Source organism: Notamacropus eugenii, chromosome 3, assembly GCF_028372415.1.
Source record: "Notamacropus eugenii isolate mMacEug1 chromosome 3, mMacEug1.pri_v2, whole genome shotgun sequence".
Classification (NCBI taxonomy): domain Eukaryota; kingdom Metazoa; phylum Chordata; class Mammalia; order Diprotodontia; family Macropodidae; genus Notamacropus; species Notamacropus eugenii.
In genome coordinates, this window is record NC_092874.1 from 434191960 (window position 1) to 434211090 (window position 19131).

At 40.3% G+C, this 19131-nt stretch overlaps 1 protein-coding gene and 1 pseudogene across 2 annotated transcripts in view; both read right to left on the reverse strand.

The window, feature by feature from the left end:
* Positions 1-5711: 5711 nt before the first annotated feature.
* Positions 5712-19131, reverse strand: part of SLC6A11 (solute carrier family 6 member 11) — a 173976-nt gene continuing 160556 nt past the window's right edge. For both annotated transcript variants that reach the window (XM_072598488.1, XM_072598487.1), the window contains 4 exons: positions 16346-16448; positions 12497-12597; positions 11194-11364; positions 5712-5928 (listed from right to left, as the gene is read on the reverse strand). In XM_072598488.1, coding sequence (XP_072454589.1) covers positions 5776-5928; positions 11194-11364; positions 12497-12597; positions 16346-16448 — 528 coding nt within the window. In that variant the 3' untranslated portion in view covers positions 5712-5775. The remainder of the gene's footprint in view (positions 5929-11193; positions 11365-12496; positions 12598-16345; positions 16449-19131) is intronic.
* On the reverse strand, positions 13169-14917 carry LOC140497486 (protein regulator of cytokinesis 1 pseudogene; annotated as a pseudogene).

Here is a 19131-nt window from a genome sequence, read left to right on the forward strand (position 1 = left end):
GGTTTTATAAGGGGCTTAACGTACATTACCTCATTTGATTCTCATAATAATATGAGAAAGTTGCTATAGTTATTGTGACCCTCATTTTGCACATGAGAAAATAGATTCAGAGCAGTTAAGGATAAGTTCATTGATTTAGAGTTGGAACAGAGCTTAGCATTCATCTAATCAACTCCCTCATTTTAGGGTTGGAGAAACTGAGGCTCAGAGGAATTGAGTGACTTGTCCAAGGTAGTACAGTAGGTGTGGTAGATCTGAAATTTGAACTTGGGTACTGGAGTTAGGAGGACCTGAGTTCAAATCCAGCCTTAGACCCTGAACAAGTCACCTAAACCCCATTTCCTCATCTATAAAATGAGCTGGAGAAGGAAGTGGCAAACCACTCCAGTATCTCTGCCTCAAAAACCTCAAATTGGGGTCACAAAGAGTCAGACATGACTGAAAATGACTAAGCAACCACTCTGATTCTAACTGCACCAGTATGGCACTATGTGTCACTACACCTCCACATTCAGTCAGTTTTTAAGGAAAGATTCAAGGCCAAGCCTCTCTGGGATGAATCCAAGTCTGGTACTTTTACTGGTCTCCTGTATAAAGCACCACACAAATGTAAGCTGTTCTTCATAGTTTAAAATGACAAATATTAACTGAGAACCTGCTATGTTTGAGGCAGTAGTACTAGGTGCTGCAAAGATTCCTACCCGCCCTACTCCCCTCTCTCTGCCTCCCCCCCCCCCAAGGAATTTAGAAGTCTAGGAAGGGAAACAAAACATTCAATGATCAGAGGAGGGAGGGGTGTCTGTGAATGTGGTGGATGACTATTTCGTATATTGGTTTCCTTTTGCAATCCTGTGTATTTTATTTTATGCATTTAAAAACTATTCTTATAAGGAATCTAGAAGTTTTATCACACATGCAAAAAAGAATCTTTGTAATGGGGATGAAAACACATATGGGGAGCTGGAAAGCAGGCTAGGGAGAGGATAGGGAGTCAGGTAAGCATGGTGAGTATCCCTCAAAAAATGGTGATATAGGCTAGGGATCAGAAACAATGGCTTTCAGAATGGAGGCATCTTGAGGGTGGGAAGGATGCTGACAAGTCAATGGAGAAGGCTGGAGAGTCACTTGAGTTGAGAGTGGAGTGAGTGTGCCTGAGGATGGCTTCTCATGAAATAGTGGGAAGTGGGAGATAGGAAAATATAGCTTGTGTTCACGAAACAGCAAGTTCTCTACTCTGGCTTGTGAGAAGTTAGATGTTGTTATTGGTGGTGGTCCTTTGTTCTCAAAGAGGGCCAATGGCTTCGTGAGGGTATTCTTGACTTGCTCATAAATTGGATTTAAGTGAGATAGAGCTGCACAATTATCAGCCCCATTCTGTGAATGGGGCAGATGAAGAGATAAGGTTAGAAAGAGGCTGTGGCTGCTTGCTCTTGGATTTTCTTACATCTTCAGCTAGGGCCCAGGAGTCTGAGAATGCTAGATATTTGGTAGCCAGAGAAATGATTCGTTGTGTTCTTTCCCACAGTCACAGAATTACATAATGCCAAAACTTAGAAGGGTCTTTAGAACCATGTAGTCATAGATTTGGGGTCAGGAAAATCTAAGTTCAAATCTTGCCTCAGACACATACTGTGTGATTCTGGGCACATCCTTTCAACTCTACGAATCTTGATCACATCATCTGTAAAATGGGAATAAAAGTAGCACTTATTTCCCAGAATTGTTGTGATGATTAAATGAGATCAATTGATTAAAGTATTTTATGAACCTTAAAAAGTTATATAAGTATGAGCCATAAGCCCAATCTAGCTTACCTCTCATCTTATGGAGAAGGGGAAGTGATTCACCCAGGGTCTCACATCAAGTGGCAGCAATAAGACCTGATTTCTTGGTCTTCTCACTTTAAGTCTAAAGTTCTTCCCAACAAACTTGGGACCCAAAAGAACATATAAAAAGGATGATCAGGAAAAATTAAGGGAAACATAACAGCAAGACAATGTCACACATTGTTCATTTCTTTAATTTTTAAAAATGAGTAAGCAGACAAAATTTTTGTTGTGCCCTTTGAATACCAAATGAAAACTTCGGCTGTGTATAAGTGTAATACAACCCTTTCTTTTAATAATACTGTAAATATATCTGAAATGATCTATTGCTTCTATATGAATATCAAAAAAAGTCATCACCACAAGGACATAGTGCTCTTTTGTGTCTTTTTTTTTTTGTTTCCAAAGAAGGTACACAAATACTAGTAGAAAATTTTGAAAAAAAAATCCCTCCTGTGTGCCTTGAATAAAATGTTAAGCAGTGCAGGTGTTAAATGCACGCAAATTGAGCCCCCAGTATGTTAGTCACTTCAGACCATGTGGTCCCTCATGTATGTATATAAAGCTGTTGATGGAATAGTCTATAGCAGCAGAGTCAGAAGATGTTCCTAACCCAGGATTTGTTGGGATACGTACTTGGTGAAGACAGATAGAAATGAAATCAAGGCATAGGGCATAAATGGAGACTCAAGATCCCTGAGGAGGCATCTTGCAACCTTTCTGGACATGGGATGCTAGATCAGAATGAGGGTTGAAGAGGTGGAGCCTGGGTCATGGGTAAGTGGAGGCCAATAAGACAAAATCACAGAATTGGGGATAGAGACAGTTTCTGGCCAGAGCAGATAAATGAGCTAGCTTTGGAAACTTTGGGACAGAATCATGTTTCCTTTCCTTCAAACATTATGATGTAAACATCCCCAGTGTGCCATAAATCTAAAGTTCTGATTTTGGAAAACTCACAGCTCCAGGAAACATAGGAAGGAGCCTTACAAATCATCCCATCCAAAACCCTCATGTTATTTATGAAATAACTGAGACTCAGAGAGGAGGATGTGATTTACTCAAGGTTGTCAGCTAGTTAAAGGCAAGAAGCAAGAAGTCCTTCTCCTAAAAAATCAAAATGATAATTAAGAAACAAATATATCAGTTTCAAAAAATCAAGCAAATAAGAATGGAGGCACATGCTTAAAAGCTGCCAAGCAAGATCAAGGAATCCATTTGACTATAAGTTTCCTTCAGAAACCATGTTCATTTGTGGGGAGAATTTTTTCAGACTTGGGGCTGCCTATATTTCCTTGGACACAGGGCCACTTGGAAGGGACTAAGAAAGAATTAAGTATTAAGAATGAAAATGAAAGATTTGGCACTTGATAATTGCATTATCTTGGAAGAGAGAAATAGTGGAGAGTTGGAACAACTGTTTATAGAGCTTTCCTCTGGACTGAAAGACTCTTGTATTGTCATCGGCTAATAGAAAGTGAGAGTCTTGGAAAATAAGAGGTGAAGATATGTTGAGAGAGAGAGAGAGAGAGAGAGAGAGAGAGAGAGAGAGAGAGAGAGAGAGAAGGAGGGCTCAAATAGCATGAAGGAACTATTAAAGAGGCGGAGAAGAACATGCTTACAACATCTGGATTGGAAAAAATCTGTCATTTCCAGACTCTCCTTCTCATGATCCAACTATTCCCCTATCCCCCACCCAAGCCAGAGGGAAGAAATAAAATGATCTGAAACCCAAACTCAACCAAGAGACCAGGTAAAAAGAAGGATCATAGGATGTTAGTACTTGAAGAAACTCTTTGAGACCATTTAGCTCAACCCACTTATTTTCTAGAGAAAGAAACTGAGACTCAGGCAGGTGAAGTGTCACCCAAGCTAACTACACAATCAATCAGTCAGTCCTATGTGCTAAAAAGCAAAAGACTTGGAAAAAGCATCATGGAAAGAATGAATTCACTTAGGGCTGAAGGATATTTTATACAGATCCAGTACAACATGTCAATGACTATCTGGTCTTTTGAAAAAAATAAATTCACATTTATAGATTTTCTAATATTAAAAAAATTAGAATGAAATGCATCATTTACATAATTTGACTGGTTTTCTTTTAATATATGAGCATTGGGCAAATTTTGTTTTGTTTTGTTTTTTGGTTTGGATCTGTGATTTCATCGATACACAAAGAAACTCTCTCTATCAAAGTAAATCTTCACCTGCTGGACCGATTAAAGCCTTCAAGAATTGCCTGGAGCATTGAGAGGTTAAGGGACCTGTCCAGGGTTACAAAGTCAGTATGTATCAAAGGGGAGATCTGAACCCAGGTCTTTTGATTCCACAGCTGCCTCTCTAGTTTGGGGGTTTCTGCAAATCCAAAAATATTCTCAGGTGACTTGAGTCATGTGCATAATAGATATGGGTATGATTCTAGCTCCCAGGCCTAATTAAAAATAGACCACAAAAAGCAAGACAGTAATAGGATGTTAGAAGAGACGATAAGGAGCATGCAATCCAAAACTCTTGTTTTACAGATGAGGAAACTGAGGTCTAATGAGAGAAAATTAATTGCCTAGAATCTTACTTAGTGGCAAAAGTTTATCAAGTTTTTGTCAAGTTGGTCAAGAATTTGGGATTTACTCAGGATTCTTTCCATTCTGCTTTTCTCCCCTAGGTAGTATGAGACCAGTGCCTTGAAATATTAAAGAAATGTCACCCTGGAGTACTTTGATAAAGGGGTTCCAAACATGTCAGTCTGCCCCATCATCCTACTCCAATTATTTTTCAAATACAATAATGGGCTGAAAGTCAACATTTCCAGAAAAGACTCATCACATTAACTACCTCTTTTTCTAATTAACCTTCTCCATTGGCTAAAGTAAGTTGGCTCTTCTCTCATTATTCACTTGCTTATAGAATGAAACAGAAAGAGCAGGTGATGTTTCCGTCCAAAGTGGACGACAAATATTGATGTGGGTATAAAGGACAGCCTAGACCAGGGCAAGAAATGCTGGGGAGGAGGCTCTCCCTAGGTCTTTGGAGTTGTAAGAGCCAGTCAGTTCAATCTGACCTGACACTTGTTAGGTTAAAGAGAAATAAGCCCCACAAAATGCTGATTTGAAAGGTAACCATCTCTCACACATGGCTCCCCACCAACCACATCTTGGCTGGATCTGTGGCTTTGAGATTTAAAAATAGGAGAATGCTGGGTGGAAGGGACCTCTGAGGTTACCTTGTTCTAGTGCCTTCATTGTACAAATGAGGAACATGAGGATTAAGAGAGGGAAGGAAACTCAGTCAAGCTCACACAGTGAGTAACTGGAGAAACTGAAAGTCAGGCTTAGGGTTCCTCATGTCCATGTCCAGGCCTGTTGAGCCTTGTCTTCGCTATCAAGATGCCAAATTCTCCAGCTGCTCATCTGTAAAGCAAGAGGCTTGGACTCAATTGTCTCTAAAGAACTTCTTCAAGTTCTAAATCCTATGATCTGGAGGTTGGGACTCAAATGAAGATGGTAAGAACTGAGTGGAAGCTTCCCTCCAGTGTTCAGAGAAGCAGTCCCCTTTATAGACATACATTGGAAAGGAAATGGTTCACAGTGACCTGTGGAAATGGGTTAGAAGCATAATGAGGGCTGCTCAATGCCACCCCATCCCCAAGACCCAAATATAAAAGGTTGACACAGTATATTTTACAGACCTTCCTAATTCCTAGAAAATGACAATTAAAATCACCACATTACAAGAAGTTTTTGCTAGCATCCCATACAATATTATCTCCCTGTGACTGTTACATACATAATAATTAAAAAATAATGACTTTTAAACAAGGATACAGTGTTCACTTTAAAATTAACTTGTTAATAATTTTTGTGCAAAACAAGCGAACTCCTATAATTAAGTGAAGTAGTTTATTTCTTCATTTGTAAAAAAAAAAAAATCCCAGTCGAAGAGAGGTCTCTCAGAAATGTGTCTCCTTTTCTGTGATGGCAGAAATGTTTCCATCCCCTTTGAGTTTGGCATCACAGTCATTTAGAGTAACCGTTCGTGTGCCGGTGCCAAGCTTCCCTCTCATCTTCAAGTCTGGGCTGGGCACTATCAACTTCCTGAATTTCTGTGTGATGAAAGAAGATAAGAGATGCATAAGTATGTTCCTGGACTCTTGCCCTGTCTGTCTGTCCAGTCTGTGCCAGGTTTGGTGCCCCCACCCTGCTTTTCAAAAACCATAGATTCAGAGGTAGAAAGGGTCTTGGACATGTTCTAGTCCAACCACCCTTACGTTCTAGATGAGAAATGAAATTAATTGGCCAAGGTTATTCGACTGTTAAGTATCTGAAGTGGTACTTGAAAGTCAGATCCTCTAAACCCAAAGACATTCTCTCTCTCTCTCTCTCTCTCTCTCTCTCTCTCTCTCTCTCTCTCTCTCTCTCTCTCTCTCTCTCTCTCTCTCTCTCCTCTCTCCCTCTCTCTCTCTCCCTCTCTCTCTCTCCCTCTCTCTCTCTCCTCTCTCTCTCGGATTTGATCACCCAGTGAATGAGTAGCACAGCTGGGTCTACCAGTACATTCTGCTGCCTTAACTCTTATTCCCTTGAGGTCCCCAAACTCTTAACCTCTCTGAGTGTCTTTATAAAGTATACATCTATATAATGGAACTTATCTGCAAAATGGGAATAACAATAGTATCTACCTCCCAGGGTCATTATGATAGTCATACCCTATAGGCATTGCAAACTCAACATGTCCAAAACAGAATCTTTGTTCTCAATCCCTCCTTTCCCCTCAACTTCCCTCTTGTTGTCAAGATAGACCAGCATCCTTGATGTTATCCTTGACACTGTACCTAAACTCACTCCACATATCTGTTCTGTTTTCAGATCTTGTCATTTCTACTTTTACAATAACTTTCTTAAAAGTTCTCTTCTCTCTCTGCTTACCCAGTCACCACCCCATTACCTCTTACTTGGACAATTGAGATAGTCTTCAATGTGGCCTCACTGCCTTAAGTCTCTTTCCACTCCAATCCACCCTCCAGAGAACTGCCTAACTGGCTCCCTTAAAATGCAAGTCTGATCATGTCACTCTCCCATTCAGTAAACTCCAATGGCTTCCTATGATCCCCAGGATCAAATAAAAAATCCTTTGTTTAGTTTTTAAAACCTTTCACAACCTGGCCCCTTTCCACCTTTCCAGTCTTCTTATACTTTACTTACCCTTTACTTACTTACCCTTTACTTACTTACCCCCTTACTTACTTACCCCCTCACTTACTTACCCCCTCACTTACTTACCCCCTCACTTACTTACCCCCTCACTTACTTACCCCTTACTTACTTACCCCTTACTTACTTACCCCTTACTTACTTACCCCCTTACTTACTTACCCCCTTACTTACTTACCCCTTACTTACTTACCCCCTTACTTACTTACCCCCTTACTTACTTACCCTTTACTTACTTACCCTTACTTACACTTTACTTCTATGATCCAGCTACAGCTGGATCAGTGACTTGATGCTCCTCATCCTGCTCCATTGGCTAAAGGAAGTTGGCCCTTCTCATTATTCACTTTCTCCCTTTCCTTATTTTTCACACTTACCTGCTGTCATCCATGCCTGGAATGCTCTCTCTCCTCTCCTCTGACTTGTCTCTTTCCTGGCTCAAATCCCACCTTCTCCAGAAGGCCTTTCCCACCCTTCCTGTTCATTTGCACGTTGTTGTCCCCATTAGAATGTGAGCTCCTTGGGGGTATGAACTGAGTTTCTGACTTTCCTTCATCTTTCCAGTGCTTAACTTGTGCCTGGTATACAGCACATTCTGAATAAATGCTTATTGGCTATCTAAAGGACTTTGTAAACATCAGCTATATGTCAGTTATTCCCTATGAGAATGAGCATTAGGGTTAACATTGTCCATGAGTAATATTCATGACTAACCATGGCATAGTCGTTAAACAAATAGAAATAATCTTAGAAAGTCAAGGCTGGAAGTGACACTGAGCACGAGTCCCTCATTTCACAGATGAACTAAGTAAATCCCAGAGAAGGGAAATGAATTAGCAAAACTTATATGGTGAGTTAATGGATAGAACTTAGATCTAATGTGTAGTCCAGTCCTTGGACCTCTTCTTCTGGGATCCCCTTCTAATGGCACCTCTAAAGTCCTCCCAGTCACCCTCTTCCTTAAACCACTGCTGTGCTTCTTAAATATGGGGACTATCCTCTAAGAATGTAATTGACCTTTAGACAAGCAGTCTAAGTCAGCAGGCAGTTAGGTAGCACAGATCATAGAGTGTTGGACCTGGAGTCAGGAAGATCTATTTACGTATTATGACTAGGGATAAGCCACTTAACCTCTTTTTTTGCCTCAGTTTCCTCATCTGTAAAATGAGGACAAGAATTACTACTCAGGGTGGGTAGATATGATAATATTTAGAAAGTGTTTTTGCAAAATTTAAATTTTTATAATTATAATAATAATGATTATTCCAAAATAAGACTTTAGAACTGACAGAAATTTAGAGGTCACTTAGACCAAATCTTTTATTTTACACAAAAGAAAACTAAGGAGATAAGATCCCTTTTCTAATTAGGTTTTAAGATAGTTTCTTGCCTTGGGAAGTCACTTGGTGGCTTAGCAAAGGGTCTCTATTCTTCCTCCCCTACTCATCCTAAATTCCTGAGCCCAAAGTCATCTTCAGAGAAATTTGCATCTGTCAACATTTCTGAACCCCCACAACCCAGTGTGGGACCCTTGGGGTATTTTCTCAGTGGGGAAGGTGATAAGATTTCAAGTGAAAGTTTCCATTGAAGATATAAGTTGGCATGACATCCCAGAGTGTTAACAAAACAACCTGGTCTCTGACCATCTCTTCACAAGTAAGAGAACCTTCCAGGCTGCAGGACTCTGAGCTCCAGAAATAACCATCATCTTTGCAGAAAGAAGGCATGAAGAGATCATTTTTCCACCTGGCCTGAGGCCCTGTGGAAGACCAATGAACTCTGCTTTCTGTAAGAAGACACTCACCCTTCCCACCCCCCAGGAAAACTAGCAGTTGTCAGTGCGGAGTCCTCTTCAAGGACCAGAGATTCTCAGTGATTCTAGGGATCCACATATAAATTTAAAGACTTCTACACTAAGTTCCAAATGCAAACAAAACAAAATTAAATAAACAAACCAAAAACCACATTCCTCACTTAAGTTCCACTTGTCCCCCCACTCTCCTCACCACAACTTGAGTTCATGCCTTCCCCACGTCTTGAGTGGGTTATTTCTATTACCTTCTCATTGGCGTTTCTGCTCCCCCCCTCCCCCATTCTCCAAGCCATTCTCCACTGAGCTGCCAAAATAATCTTCCTAAACCATAGGATGGATGGGATTGACCATAAGGTTGAATTCCTCACCTCTAAAAAGGACCTGGGGGACGTGTCTACTCATCTCTTTTCTTTTGGAGCAAGTTGGTTCTTTACAATTTCACAAAATTCCATCTTAATTGTTTTACAGTTGTTCTTTCCATTCACATTGATGTAACTGCTGTCTATATTGTTTTCCTGGCTCTACTTCAGTTTGCACCGCTTCATATATTTTGCCATGTTTCTCTGTATTTATCCTCTTTGTTGTTCCTTATAGCATTACATTCATGTGCCACAATGTTTTTGGTTATTTTTCTAATTGATAGTCGTCTATTTTCTTTCTTTCTTTTTTTTACCACCATGAAAAGTATTGTCATAAATATTTTAAATATATATGGAACTATTCTTTTTTATGATGTTCTTACAGCATATGCCTAGCAGTATAATGTCTGAGTTAAAAGGGATAAACATTTTAGTCACTATTTCCATAATTCCAAATTGTTTTCCAGAATTATTGTGACGATTCACAACTCCACCAACAATGAATTAGTGTGACCATTTTTCTACAACTCCTTCAACATCAACTATCTCTACTTTTTGGTCATCTTTGCCAACTTGCTGGGTGTACATCAAAACCTTGGGATTATTTTGAATTGTATTTCTTTTATCATTGGTGACTTGGAACATTCTTTTATAAGACTGTTTAATGTTATTCTTCTTTTAAAAGTGATAGATAATTTAACTGTTTCTTTATTGGGGATTCACTTTTGTTTCTATATATTTTTGTTAATTTTCTATACATCTTGGACATTAAATCATTGTCAATGATATTTGATACAAAGCTTTCTCTCCCCTCTCCCACCCCACCAGGTGACTGTTTCATTTCATTCATCCTTAGATGAATGAAATTTGTTTGTGAAAAGGCCTTTTAATTTGATGTAATCAAAATTATTTATTTTATCTTTTTATTTTTTCTATCTCATTTGGTTAATAATTTGTACCCTCCACACATAGCTGTGAAAGATATATGATATGTTTCTCTTTTAATTTTTCAATAGCATGATCTTTCATCTATTTTGAATTTATTGTATAAATACAAATAAATGCAATTCGTTATAAAATGTAGCACCAAAACTATTTTTTTTCCTAGACTGTTTCTCAGTTTTTCTAGCGTTTCTTGTCAAATAACGAGTTCTTTCCTAGGTATTTTATGTTTTCAGGTTGACCAACCACTAGGTTATTAAGTTCAATTACTTCTGATTCATTCTTATCTAGCCTATTCCATTGATCTAGTTTTTCTATTTTTTTTAACTAGTGTCCCCAGGTCATCCTTGCAGAGTATAAACTATAGAGAAGCTCATTGATTACAAATGGAGGAGGGATTCCACAACAGGAGATCACCCCCCAACCAATAAAATCATAAATGTAGAACCAAATATAATTATACACAACCATACAATATACATATGTTCATACATATATATGTGTAAATAAATAATAGCTATACGGGCAGATGTACACATATACATACATATATACATACACACATATACATATGCATATACATATCTCATACATAAATATGCCATACATATATATCTGCACATATATATATATATATAAAGACCTGAGTTCAAATCTGGACTCAGATGCTTACAAACTGTGTAAGTTTATTAGCTGTTTACCCTGGGCAAGTCACTTAGTCTCTGTTTGCCTCAATTTTCTCAACTGTAAAATTGGGATAACAATAATACCTGTCTCAAAGAATTGTTGTAAGGATCAAATGAGATAATATTTGTAAAAAGTGTTGTACACATTGCCTGGCACATAGAAAATGTTATGCAAATGCTAGCTCCCCCTTTATCCAGATTTTTGTTCCAGTATCAAAACATGGAGCACCTTGGAACCTTGGTTACCAGAAAGAGTCCAGTTCGAAAGTCTTCCCTTCCATGTGCGCTCTTTTCCTCACTTATCCACCTGGCAGATCTCTCTTTTCCATGGCTGGATGGTAGGGTCCAGTTATCACTCACCTCCGAGAGTGTGCCCTCAATCTGCCACATCTTGAGGACAATCCACAGTGGAATGCAGACCATGGAGGAGAGTGCCATCATCCATCCAATCCCATAGCCCCAGTTGGGGTATGTATACACATTGTTGTATTTGAGAGGTTTGTATTTCACTAGGAAGAAGATGAAGATTCCCTGAAAGATGGAAGAGCAGCCTGGTCACTAGGAGGGAAATCAGTACAGGAGCACTCCTTTCTAGGGGATACCCAAGATGCTTCCCCAAGGAAATCCTACCTTACAGAGGGGTGCACCATGTGAAGTCTTTACAGTCTCTGGCACATAGATGATGTATACACATATATGTGTGAATTTATAAACTTTATGTACTTTTTACATAGTTATCTCCCAATGAATGTAAACTCATTGCCAGTAGGGATTGTTTCATTCTTTGTACTTGTATCCCCAGTGTCTAACACATAATGCCTAATACCTATTTGTTGGTTAATTGATACGTAGGGACTGAAGTGGCTTTTGTAAGCAGGCATCCATTGGAGAGCATGCAGCCAGAGCTCCTTGCTGGTCCTGCTTGGTCAAACACATGTTCAGCCATGCTTTACCTCACTTTGCCTCTTCAGCCATCTTTCAAATGTCTATTTTTGTTTTCATTCAGTATTATACTAAACTTAGCTGGAGGTTATTCTTGGATGCAGCCCCAGCTCCTTTGCTCTTTGAAATAAAATGTTCCAAGACCTGCTGTCTTTTAGTGCAGAGGCCGTGCTAGGTCTTATGAAATCCTGAATGTTTTTCCAGAGTATTTAAATTGTTTTTCTTTTCTTGTTGCTTGCAATATTCTCTCTTGATCCTGGGAATTTGGAAACTTGGCTATCATATTCCTGTAAGTTTTCTTCCTAGGATCTCTTTCAGATGGTGATAAGGCATGACTCAAATACCACCTCCTCCTAGAAGCCTTCTCCAACCCTAACAGTGATCCTCTCTTCTTCTAAACTCACATGAAACTTAGCTTTCACCTCTATGAAGCAGCTATATGTTATTTTGTACCATGGGTGTGTGTGTGTGTGTGTGTGTGTGTGTGTGTGTGTGTGTGTGTGTGTGTGTGTGCATTTTATATCTCTAGTGTACTGTATGCTCAGTGAATGCAGGGATGGTCCAAGTCTGACTGTAATGCAATCTTTCTGGTTGAGGGAGGAGCCACCCAGAATAGTCCCAGACACTATGGACCTGTTATCTGAAAAGAGCATGCCATTCATTATCTCAGGGTCTTAAAGCTATGAGACGGAGAGAGGATGTTTGATGAGGGAATACTCACTGCACAGATGCCTGGGGTCACCACCTTCCAGCACCACTTTATTAGGGATAGCGGCTTATAACCAATCATGTCTTCAATGTTGTCATAAAAGCGATTGCTCCCTGTACAGAAATAATGTAAATTATGATAATAACAACTAACATTTCTATAGTGCCTTATGGTTTGCAAAGCACTTTATATGTTCTATCTTATTTTATTCTCATAAGGACCATGTAAGGAAGGTGCTATTATTACCCCCATTTTACAGATGAGGAAATTAAGGTTGAGAAAGATTATGTGGTTTGCCCGGGATCACATAACTGGCAAAGTATCTGAAGTAGTATTACTCTTTTTTTTTTTACATTAAAACTAGGTTTACTTTATTTAACATTGATGAGGAAGGATTACTGATTAAGATTAAGTCCTTAGGAACAATTGGACCTCTAAAAGGCCTGCGCACTATGGCTGTCACCTTTTATCAGTCCCTGAACACTGGAGCTAGTCATTGGTTTAAACATCTCCTTAATTGAGAATAAGCCTGAAATAAAAGATACATACACACACACACATACATATATGCACACACACACACATATATACACACACATATACACACACACCTATATATACACACACATATATATACACACACACACATACACACACACACACACACACACATATATAGGAGAGAGAGAGAGAGACATATACACAAGGCACCCCAGTGCCTTTGCATCCAGTGTTGGCACAGGGAAGCCACAAGTGGGAAGGATGCTGAGGGCCTTCTCAGGACAGGATAATCATAGAATTGAGGATTCGAGAAGGGACATCAGATCTGGAAGCCTCTGAAAGTTCTTGCGCAAACTCAGGATAGGTGCTGGCAACAGAATTAACAGTGAGGTTAAGCCGGAGAGGGGCCAAGTAGGGGACGCCCACCAGTCAGGATGTTGTGTCCCTGTCTGCCCAGAGGGGCTGTCCTCTGCCCCAAACGGCTGCAAGTCTTGGATGGCTTGCCTCTAGCAGATGGAAGGTGGGGCACTGGGAAGTGGTAGACAGTCCCACCGAAGACAGAGCGGATGGTGCTATTGGGAGTGGCTGTGGTGGGATTAAGCTTTCAGACTTTTCCTGGCGTGTTGGGGCCCAGCACTTGCCTCTTGCTGGGTGCCCTGGGTCCATAGAGCATCTCTGTTTTTGTTTGCTGGGTCTTCTTGAGCGGTCTCTCCTGCTTGGCTTTCTCTTTCTCCAAACGATGCATCTCCCACTGCTCCATCACGTACTCCATGAACTTCTGCCCATTCACCTCGAAGGCCTTTGAGTGCTCCTGCTCCCACAGTTCAATCCTTGTCTTCAACTCTTCTTCCAGCTTAGGAAGAGTTTTTTGGAGCTTGGCTCTTTGCTTCCCTTCTTTCAGGAGATTTCCACCTCTATTTGTGAATCGGCTCCAATCTGAAGTTTTCCTCTCAAATTCTAAGAAACACTTCCAGCTGTCTTCCCACTTCTGAACACCTTCAAACAGTTCTTTGTGAGTCTCGTAGTAATGCTTCAGTTCCACAAGTTCCACATCATGGAGCTGGAGCAGTGTCTCTGTGTAATCCTCATCAAAATAGGGCGCAAAGGCTTGTCTGTGCTCCTGGCTATAGAAGCACTTTTCCCAATACAGAGCTAGCTCCACCCAGATTGCTTCAATCACTTTCCTCATATTTTGAATCTTTAGCTCCTCCAGTTGATCTACTTCTGACTGCAGCGTCTTCCTTATCTTGGCCTTTGATCCAGTCATGAACATGGCTAGGGCCTCTCTCTCCTCAGGGGCTGTTTGTAATCTGTCCCAGAGTTCTCTGATTCGAGATCGTAGACCATCACACACAGCTTCATTCTGAGCTTTCTGTAATTCCAGCTGTTGGAGAAGTGTCTGTAGTGCAGCTACGTTCTCCAATGACAGGCAGAAAGCGTCTTCATCCTCACATACCACTTCTCTTTCAAAACTCATGTCTGGGTGTGATCTAGTTCTTCCATACAGAATATGATTTGTTTCTTTGTGTTGATAAACTCCTCCCGCCTACTTGCCTTGGTTTCAGCCAGAGCTTGCAGGTGCTCCCTAAACTGGTCCAGCTCCTTCAAGCTAGGGACTGAACCACTGTTGATGCCATAGGGCATTGTACAAAGGATCTCACATAAGTCTTGGTCTCTTTCTTGCAGCAATTTCAGTTCTTGCATTCTCTCCTTCTTTTTCTTGAGCATCATTTTCACTTGAGTGAGCAAATCTTTTTCTAGCTACAAGATGGTGCTCTCTCTTCCTTCTCTTTAAAGGATTCCAGGCTTAATTCCCTGCACAGAGTGTCAAGTTCTTTTGGACAAAAGTTGATACTTTCTAAGAGTCTCTCCTTTAGACCCTCTTCTTCTGTGATCATCATGTCCAATAGATCCTTTATATGATTCTTGACAGCCTCTGGTCCTCTGAAATTCCTATGAATTCCCAGATTTCTTGAAGATGGTTCAGAGCTTTTTGGACACAAACCACCAATTCCTCGGCCAGCACATCACTTTGCCACCTGTGGGTGGAGGGACCTGCGTGGCCGCTGGAGATTCTGTCCCTGAAGCCTGCTTGGATCTGCTCCTCTCGGTGCCATGCAGCCAAGGCAGGGCTGGGCTCTGCTCCAGGTCTAGTGTGCAACGGACCTTTCTTGTCAGTTTTTCAGGGCTCTCTGGAACAGAAATCTCCTCCACTCCATTGTTCTGTGGCTTCTGCTGCTCCAGAATTTGTTGGGAGTTCTTCTTTACAGGTAATTTATGGGCTGTGGGTTCGGAGCTAGCATATGTGTATCTTTCTACTCCACCATCTTGGCTCCTCCCCCCTGAAGTGGTATTACAAAACAGATCATGCTGAGTCCAAGTAAAGGGGTTTATCCACTATATTACCCCTCCTTCTTCCCCACACACAGAAGATACAGAAGAAAATTCCTATATTAGTCTACAAGAACTATATATAAAGGTCAAAGGAATTATGCTGTTAACCTAGGGAAAAGAAGAGTGAAGGCAGATAGATTTTCTGTCATATCTTTGTGTGTGAAGTGTGTGTGTGGGGGTACATATAAGTAAGCATTCCCTGCTCCTATTGAGGATAGAAAGAGAGAAAAATACTCAGGTTTCCTAGGATTCTAGATTTAGAGCTAGAAGAAAGCTTAGAGATTATTGAGTCTAAGCTCTTAATTTCACAGAAAAGAAACTGAGGCACAGGGAGGTTAAAGGGCTTGTCTGTGATCACATACCTAGTAAGTGTTAAAGACAAGATTCGAACTCAGGTCTTCACTGGCTCCAGTGTTCTATCCAACATGCCACACTGCCTCTCATTTAAACCACCATGGGGATTTTGGTTAGATATTAAGAAGAATACTTAACAGCTATGAAAAGTAATAATTCTTCATGAAATAGTGGAATCTGATGTTGGAATCTGGGGACCTGAGTTCAAATTTTTCCTTTGCCACTTACTACCTATATGACTTTGGGAAAGTCACAACTTCTTTGGACCTTGATTTCTTTATTTATTTGTAAGGGTTGTACTAGAAAACCTTTGAAGTCTCTTGCAGGTCTGAATCTAAGAACTATGAAATCTATGCATGGATTGGAGTGGATGATAAAAGTCAGAGAGATAAAGGAACAAGGTCTAGAATGTTGTAGTCACAGAGAACAAAACAGCAGATCCTGCCTATCCTGGTGCTTGCTTGGGCTCCTGCCCAGCTATAGTCACATCAAGCATTGGCTGGACAGAACAAAGAGCCTGTGCCTTCCACTGCCTCCAGGAAACAGGTGTAATGGGTAGCAGCTGGCATAGGGGAAGAGATTTCATGGCAAATGTCAGTAGCTGATACTCACCATAAACCCAGCCAACGCAGACACATTCAAAGATAGCGACAAAGAGAAGGCACATCCCGCTGGCTGCATACGAGTCAAATAGCTGGAAGATATACATGCCACCCTACAACAGAGACAGATGGAGAGACCAGGGAGAGGGACAGAATTAGTGTGGCAGCTTCATAAATGACTTAGTCTGCATTTAAGCTCAGGGCAGCTCTCATTTTGACCCCATTGACTGATTGTCTCATCAGTATGGATCTTTTAGGAATGAGGCTGTGACTTGGGATAATTTTTTGACTTGGAGTCAGAATCTGGGCTTTTGTATCCCAAATCAATTAGTAGTGTGAGTTTCTGATTCTCAGTCTTTTTGCCTTATTGTACCAAATGACTAACCTTCCTGTTACCTCAGGGTTAAGACTCTCCTCCCTGATCTAACCAAAATCAATTCTTCATTTTTTAATTCAAAGCTAGTGCTCCTCTGACCCTTCTTGCCAACTTCTGGGGTCAGTCTGACTTCCAGGCACCATTAGGCCTCTGCATTAGGAAGGCTCCTCTTTCTTCCCAGGTTCAAGCTGATTCATATTCCTTACCACCCTAAAAAAAAGTGTAATGTTCACCTGAATGCTACTTTAGCTAATAAGTTCCCAGAATATGTTACATATATAGTGATAACTACATACAATGAGGAGGTCTGACTGCCACTGACTCTACCCTTGAGAAAATGACTTCCCCTTCTCTAGGTCAAAGCTTCCAAATTTTTAAAATAAGAGGTTTAGCTTGAATGATTTTAAGGACTTTTCAAGTTTTAATCTTTGGAACCTCCATGAAAATTGCCTTCAACTGTAAGAGAAAGGTAATTTCATCACAATAGGCAGAGGGTGTTTTGGGAAAAGAGAAGAGATGCATGACAAAAGGTAGCTGGGTCATTCCTAGAGGGCTTTAATGGCTATGTGACCTTGGGAAAATCACTTTCCCTCTCTGAGCTCCAGTTACACAATAAAATAAGAGTTTTAGATTAAATGACTTTCAAGATCTCTATTGCTTCCGACATTTTCTGGATCTATGTCTAAGAGTCCAAAGAGTCAGTAGAGATTTCTGACTCTATTTCTTTCTTGTTTTCAAAGAATTTTTTTTTGCTTGTATTTTCCCATGCAAATTAAAATGAAAAAAGAGGCTTGTGTATGAAACTACAAATCTCTATTATGTATGATTTCTTTTCTTTTAAAATATATAAATTCAGCATAGATTAAAGATTCAGAGCTGAAAGGCACTTTGCAGACCAACTAGTTCAACCCTCTTATTACACAGATAAGGAAACTGAGTCATAGAAAAGGGTTGTGACTTCCCCAATGCAACACTGGCATAAAGAAGGAGCAGCAACGTTATGAACTGAAGTCCTCTGACTCCAAATTCAGCCAACTTTCTGCTGTGTCACCTATAATCTCTGAGATTTCTCGTCTGTGTTTCCTTCTGGACTTTCTTCTGTGAAAGTTTAAAAAACGCTTAATATCTCTTCCTTCCTTCCTTCCTTCCTTCCTTCCTTCCTTCCTTCCTTCCTTCCTTCCTTCCTTCCTTCCTTCCTTCCTCTCCCTCTCCCTCTCCCTCTCCCTCTCTCTGTCTCCCTCTCTGTCTCCCCTTCATACCTTTCTTTTTTCTTTCTTTCTTTTTTTGAAATCCCAGTCCTAGAATCCCACTCTCACTCTCACCCTCAAATTGCAGCAACAACAACAAAGCACCTAGTAGCATAACCAAACAAAATTAATTCCCATGTTAACCATCTCAGAAAATGTATGTTTGCTGCAAGTTTCATCGATCACCTCTGTTGGGAGATGGGGAGCATGCTTCGTTATCAGTCATCTTGAACAGTATTCAGTCACCATGTTGAGTCCTTCAAGGCTTTTCATTCCAATACTTTTATTGCATATTGCTATCCTAGGTCAGCTCACTTGACTATTCATCATTCATATGAATATTTTCATACTGGCTCCATTTCTAACAAGTTGTGTGGCATTGGCCAAGTTATTTTCCCTCTTCTGAGCCTCATTTGCTTTCTTATTTTAAAGAGACTTTCAATACCTTGACATCATTGTCTATTCTAGTCTCTAAGAGAGAAATGGGCCTGTTCCTTGACCAGGTCATCCTCTCTACTTGTACCTTTGACCTCACTCCTTCCCATCCCTGCCACTTTGATCATTCCTTCCAATATTTCTCTCTTTTAATTTTAATTCTTCTGTATGTATTATTTCCATTCCTGCTACCTGCAAACATGTCCCTATACCAATTTTTTTTTCAATTTTCCCTATCATCCTCTGAATCTTATTGTTTTATATTTTCCCCTTTCACAAAGTCTGAGAAAAAGCTATCTAAACTCATTTAATCACTCAATCTATAAGTACTTATTGAGCATCTACAATGGATCAGGCATGCTTGAGGTTCTTAGGAAAACAGATGAAAATATTTTAAGGGCCCCTCCTTAAGGTATTTATATTCTGATGGGGAAGAACACTTCTACCATATGCACAGGTATACACAAAGTAGATACAAGGTAATTTTGGAGAAAAATTCTGGCAGCTAGGGGATCACCAAAGAGCTGCGTGTAGAAGGTAACCCTTGAGCTAAATTTTAAAGGAAGCTAAGGATTTTAACTCATGGAGGCAGGAATGCAATCCAAGAGTGAAGGACAGATAGGATAAAGCATGGAGGTGAGAAATAGAGTGTCACACATGAGGAACCTTAAGAAGTCAGTTTGACTGGACCAGAGAGTACATGGAGGACAGCAATGGGATCTAGAACAAGGCTGAGAG